This window comes from Canis lupus, chromosome 22 (genome assembly GCF_003254725.2).
Source record: "Canis lupus dingo isolate Sandy chromosome 22, ASM325472v2, whole genome shotgun sequence".
Classification (NCBI taxonomy): Eukaryota; Metazoa; Chordata; class Mammalia; order Carnivora; family Canidae; genus Canis; species Canis lupus.
Window position 1 is genome coordinate 1615 of NC_064264.1, and position 5915 is coordinate 7529.

Genomic DNA, 5915 nt, shown 5'->3' on the forward strand with positions numbered 1-5915 from the left:
GGGGCGCACGCCCTCCGTGGGGCTCTGGCTCTTGCAGGAGGTGGGCTACTGCCAGGGCATGAGCGAGATCGCGGCCATCCTCATGTTCCTGCCCGAGGAGGACGCCTTCTGGGCGCTGGCCCACCTGATGACCGACGACAGGCACACCATGCACGGTAGGGGCCTGCCAGGCCGCCGGGCGGGAGGGGAGTCAGGAGGGCCTCCCTGCAGGCTGCTGCATCGGGGGGCAGGCGGGGACCCCCCAGCCCGCCCCCCCATGGGCAAGGGCCCCGCCTCCCCGGAGGCCTCGGGGTCCCGGAGCCACGGCCACCCGCCCCACCGTCTGCAGGCCTTGCACTCCCGCTACTCCCCCAGCCTCCCGCCCGGCTGCCTGCTTGCCCCCCAGGCCCCCCTGCCAGCCCACGGCCACACGGGGCCCAGGGGGCAGCGTCTCCCCCTCCCGGGGGCCCCCAGCCTCACTCCCAAGCCCCACAGAGGGCCGTGCACACCCATCACCCTCCCCGTGGCCTGCACCTGCTGCCCCTCGGGGCTGGGGACCCGCCTGTCCGCGCGGCGGCCCCTGCAGGAGAGAGGGTGCTGGGTCAGCTGGGCCTGGTCCTCAGCCCCAGCCCACGCCCCGCAGGGTCTCTGTGAGGACGAGGGTCCCCGGGCCCCACGCCCCCGGCCTGGGAGGCAGCCCTGCCCTCTGGGAAGAGCGGGTCCAGTCAGGGCTCCGAGGGCAGTGGGCACACAGGGGTCAGGGCGTGGGGGGGTCCCCTGCCCCAACACCCCCCACCCCGCCTGGTGCAGGAGGAGGGCCTGACCATGGGGGCCTGGGGCCTTCTCAGGCTTCTTCGTCCCGGGCTTCCCGAAGCTCCTCAGGTTCCAGGCTCATCACGAGCACATCCTCCAAAGAGCTCTCCCTGACCTGAGGAAGCACATGGCGAGTGGGAGCTCCTGAGGCTCCGTCCCCGGGGCCCAGGGCAGGGGGTGGGGGGCACGGCCCTCCAAGCTGCCCAGAGTTGGGGTCACGTTCCTCCCCCTGGGGCCCGGGGGTGCCCGGGGGCTGGGCTGGGCCATGGGGAGCGCGTCCACCCGGCTCCAGGGCCCGCGGCGTGGGGCCTGAGCACCTCCTGCCCTCCCGCCAGGACGAGCAGATGTCTACCGGTATCTATACCCCAAAGTGGTTCCTGCAGTGCTTCCTCGGCCGGGTGAGGACCCCCGGGACCCCTGCTCCCGGACCTGCCCCCTGTCCCCGGGGAGGACCCAGCTCAGTCCCACCCTCCAGACGAGCCAGGCCCGACCCCGGGGCCCTGAGGCTGAGGCTTGCAGCCCAGCCCGTCCTGGAGAAGCCCAGAGGGTCCCTGGACAAGGTTCCGGGGGGCAGGCCGTCTCTGCCTCAGCTCCCCCGGGGGAGGCCGGGTCAGCCCGGGGTGTGGACGGGCCCTCGGCCCATCGGGCGGCCAGCCTGGGGTCCTCTCGAGGTGTGGTGTCGTCAAGTGCGGGCAGAGTCTGTGCCCCCAGGGGTGCGGGAGGTGCTGGCCGGGGTCGGAACTCGGAGTGGCCAGGAGCCCTGATCTCCCTGGGAGGAGGGCACGCACGAGGGGCTGTGGGGCCTTGTCGGAGGCAGCGGGGGGCAGATGGCAAGCCTAGCCTAGCCCCAGCCGAGCCCTCCAGGGGCCCTGCTCAGGCCGCTCCTCCCACCCTGCTGTCCCCTAGACCCCCTGCTCGCTCACCCTGAAGCTGTGGGATGTTTACATGCTGGATGGGGAGAGGGTGCTCACGGCCATGGCCTACACCATCCTCAAGGTGCACAGGAGTAAGTGAGCCCCTGGGAGCCCAGGTGTGCCGGGGGGGGGGGGGGGGCAGGGGCGGTGACCCTGTGCTCTGAGCAGCACCCAGACCTGGGGCGGGGGGACGGCGGGGCAGGCAGGTGCAGCGGGGCTCCCTGAGAGGAGCAGTGGGCAGGGGCCACCCTGGCCAGCGCACTGCCCACGGCGCTCCTGGGCACAGCGGGACCCCAGCCGCTGGCCTGGGGGCACCGGGGGCCCCAGGGCGGGGCCCTCTGGGTCTGACTCTCGCCCACCTCCCAGAGCGCCTCCTGAAGCTGCCCCTGGAAGGGCTCCGGGAGTTCCTCCAGGACTCTCTGGCCCAGCCCTGGGCCCTGGAGGACGAGGCGGTGCTCAGACACCTTCGGGCCTCCATGACCCAGTTCCGGAGGATGCGGTGCGACCTGCCCCCCCCAGGTGGGCTCAGGGCCCCGGCCCCTCCCAACTCGGCCTGCTGGGGCCGCCCACAGGGGACAGAGCCCCTGGGGCCCCGTCCTCATCTCTGGGGCTCTCCTCTTCTGCTCCAGCCTTGGGGACCCCAGGCCAGGGCTGGGTGGGTGGGCACCCACTGCAGGGCCCGGGCACCAGTGTGGGGGGCTGAGCACAGGGTCAGGCCGAGGGGCCACGTGGGAGCCGTGAGGACCCCCGGGGCCCCTTGCGGGGGACACACAGCCTGCTGGAGACGCTGACCCCGTCGGCCTCTTTCCAGCGGGACCTGAGGAGTTCCCCACGAGGCCTGTGGGCCTGGAGCGAGTGTCCCCAGCGCCCGGGCCTCTCCTCCCTTCTCCGGCCTCTGAGACACCGCCCAGGGTGGAGGAGCCGGCCTCCCCGGGCCCAGCCACCCAGCCTGAGCCACCCGGACCCCCTCCCGGCCAGGCCATAGTCCAACCTCCCCCCCAGCGATGGAGCTCCCTCCCCACCCTCCCAGTGCAACAAGACGGTGCAGGCAGGCGGTCCCTGGACATGGTGGGCTTGATGACAAAAAACGGGGTCCCCTTCCCTTCGGCACCTGCCTGGGCCACCCCAGAGGCCCCGTGACGGACCAGGCCCTGGAGCACCCCCAGGACTCCCATCACGGGGTCCCCCCAGCCCCCTAGGGACGACCTGTCGGGTCCAGGACACCCTTCCTGCCCCGCGGCCACTGTAGCTTGTGCCCCTCGCTGGGCAGTGATGGGCACAGCCAGGGCAGAGCCAGGGCGGAGCTGAGCCCGCTGCCTCGAGGCCCCGCACAGGCCCGGGACCCTCTGCCCTCTGCGTCCACGGGGCAGCTCGATGCTCGCGGGCCTCGGGGGCAGAGCATGGCGGTGAGGGCGGGGGCCCAGAGGCTCTGGCCCGCCGTCACCGTGCCCTGCCTCATCTTGCTGTCCCTCCCAGAGGGCGGCACCCCCCGCACAGGACACCAGCCCCTGACCCAGAGGGACCTGGGCTGGCCTGGCCCTGGGCTCTGTGGGGGCAGGGGCGACTCGAGCCCCCCTCCCAGGCCCAGCACTAATGGGATCCAGCGCCCCGGGGCCCTGGCCAGGCCTGCGTTCTGGCCCTGGGCTGAGCGAGCCCTCTCACCGCCGGATGTGGCCTCCTGGGCCCTGGGCGTGCCCCACAGATCCAGGTCGCTGACCTAGGGCAGCCCTGGGGATCCTGGGACACCCCAGGGCAGGGCAGCAGGGGCAGGCCCGTGGGCCCCACCCACACCCACACCAGGAGGCAGGCTCCTCCACATGCTGGGGCTCCAGCAGTCAGTCCCCCGGCCCCAGGGGGCCCGAGGCCGGGGTCCAGCTGCCCTGCGGGGACCCAGCGCAGGAGCCCATGGGCCTCAGGTCCACGTCAGCCCTGCTGCCCCCAGAACCACCTCTCAACGCCCCAACCTCAGGACACGCGCCCCCACCCAGAGTCGAGTCCACACAGGCTCCCAGGTGGGGGACTCTGGCACCCGCACCCCTGTGGGATTCCCGCTTTCCTCTAAGGACAGGAAGGTCTCCCAGGGGAAGGCGCGCACCCTCGGCTCTGAGCCCATTTGCTATTGCAAGTTCAATAAAGTGTTGTGTGAAAATGCACGGCCGGCTCGTTTCTGCGTCTCCCGGAGCTCTGTGCACGGGGTGCGGAGACACCCCCAGAGAGGAGAAGGGGGCACCCCCAGGCCCCGACCAGCCCCTGCAGGGGCGCCGCCAGGCACACACAGCTGACGTCCCCACATGCCTTCCAGGGGCGGCCAGACGCCAGGGTCAGGACCCCACAGACTCTACTGCGACTCAGCCTGTACCTGCGGCCAGGACGGGCCTGGGTCAGAGTGACAGCCGGGGAGCCTCAGGTCACCAGGGTCTGTGCAAAGCGCCCTGGGAGGTCTGTGCCCTCTCTGTCCAGGGGGCCTGTGCTGCCCGGGCTCCAGGGCTCTTCCTCCCCTCCCCGCCCCGGGCCTGTGTGCCTGGGGCACAGAGGGCCCGCGGGGCGGTCAGCGTGGCCCTAGAGGGGATGTCAGGACAGCAGGCCCTTGCAGCTCTCACACATCTGGGCCACCCTCACCGGGCGGGCTCAGCGTGCACACCTGGTGCTGCTGGATCTCTCACACCAGAGTGTGGAGGGCACCCTGCATGCCCTAGAGAGTAGGGACTGTGTGAGCGTGGGGCTCAGCCTGGGGGCAGGCAGTGCAGGGGACTGAGGGTCCCCAGCCCCATCCCCACCCCGACTCCCACACACAGGCAGCCCCAGGGCTCCCGCCATGGGCAGCCGGCTCCTCAGGAGCTCCCCCCAGGGCGGCCCTGAGGTCTGGATCCCCGCTGGAGAGGCATCGGGAGAAGAGAAGCGGCCGGCGCTCGGCGGGGACCCACTGCCACCCACGGGAATGTGGCCGAGCCGGACCTTCCAGCTCAGCTGACCCTCCGGCGGGACGGCACGGCACGAGGGAGCCTGGGTCGGCCAGGAGAACCCAGCTAGCCACCCAGCGCCAGCACCAGAAATGATGGTGTTTCAACTGTTTCGGCGTCAGGACAACGCGGCCCGAGGATCAGATCGCGGCACGGCGACAGACACACACACACCCCAAACCCAACAAACATCGGAATCCCCCAATTGTTGTCAGACAGCAGCCGGACGGTTACAGACACAACGCTGGGGTCCCCGATAGGACACACGGAGGATGCTCCAGACCACGGCTGCAGGGGCGCTGGAGGCACGGGGATGTGCCTGCGGGTGCCGACGGGGAGCGCGGGGTGGCGGGAAGCACCCTACAGAGGGGGCCCCTCCTGGGAAAGGAAGCCGGGTCCCCACGAAGGCTCCAGATGCTGACATCTGTCCTCCTCTCCTTCAGCTTCTGGTTTCCCCCCTATTTTGTTCTTCCTGATTCTCCTTCGGCCTCCACCCTGCATCCGAGCCACTGACCACACGGGCTTCTTTACGACGTCGGGTCCCAAAAGGAGGCCGAGCTCTGGCTCCTGGGATCGGGAAGGACCATCGCCGAGGTTTATGCTGATGCCCCGAGCTCGTGCCTTCCCGGCTCTTCTCTCCTGCAGAATGAGGGGAGGCTCGGGCCTTACAGGGAAGGAAGCCCACTCCCACTCGGGCGGGACCGTCCCTCGTGGAGGACGTCATCTGGGCCCAGGAGTGCAAGTGGGGCGATCAAGGACAGGTCGCAGGTTAGAAATAGTCCGTTTTGAGGTTTGTCCTGAAGCGAGCACTCACCTTCGACGTCATGCTTTATTAGTTCATCCATTTATTATTTGTTAAAGATTTTATTTTTATGTCCTCTCTACACCCAACATGGAGTTCAAACTCACAATCCTGAGATCAAGTTTCCCCGACCAGGCCGGCAGGCACCCCAGGGCCATGTTTCTCATCTCTTTGTTGGCTCGCCTTTCTCTGCACCCAACTGGGATATCGAGTCCATGACGGGGGAGCTTTAGCTACCTCCGAAACTAGAACGTTCTCGCTGTATCCCCCTAGAACGACCTTCGCCATTGAATAGCAATTTAAATAAATCGGCAGCCAAATGACTCCTGGTCAAGGAAATGGCCAACTTGTCACATGTGTGGGCCCCGCTCCCTGGGCTCCCGGGGAGGCTCTGCTTTCTTTAAGATTGATCAAGGTCCCAATGACTCCACCGCACCTCGACGCAGG

The 5915-nt window shown here is 69.3% G+C and overlaps 1 protein-coding gene across 1 annotated transcript; it reads left to right on the top strand.

Annotated features, from left to right (window-relative positions):
- The first annotated feature begins 1132 nt into the window (after positions 1 to 1132).
- Positions 1133 to 3060, top strand: LOC112678760 (USP6 N-terminal-like protein). Its single transcript, XM_025478092.3, has 4 exons — positions 1133 to 1190; positions 1699 to 1798; positions 2073 to 2225; positions 2518 to 3060. The coding sequence occupies exons 1-4, from the start codon at positions 1137 to 1139 to the stop codon at positions 2844 to 2846; spliced, it is 636 nt and encodes a 211-aa protein (XP_025333877.1). The 5' UTR covers positions 1133 to 1136; the 3' UTR covers positions 2847 to 3060.
- The last annotated feature ends 2855 nt before the right edge of the window (positions 3061 to 5915 follow it).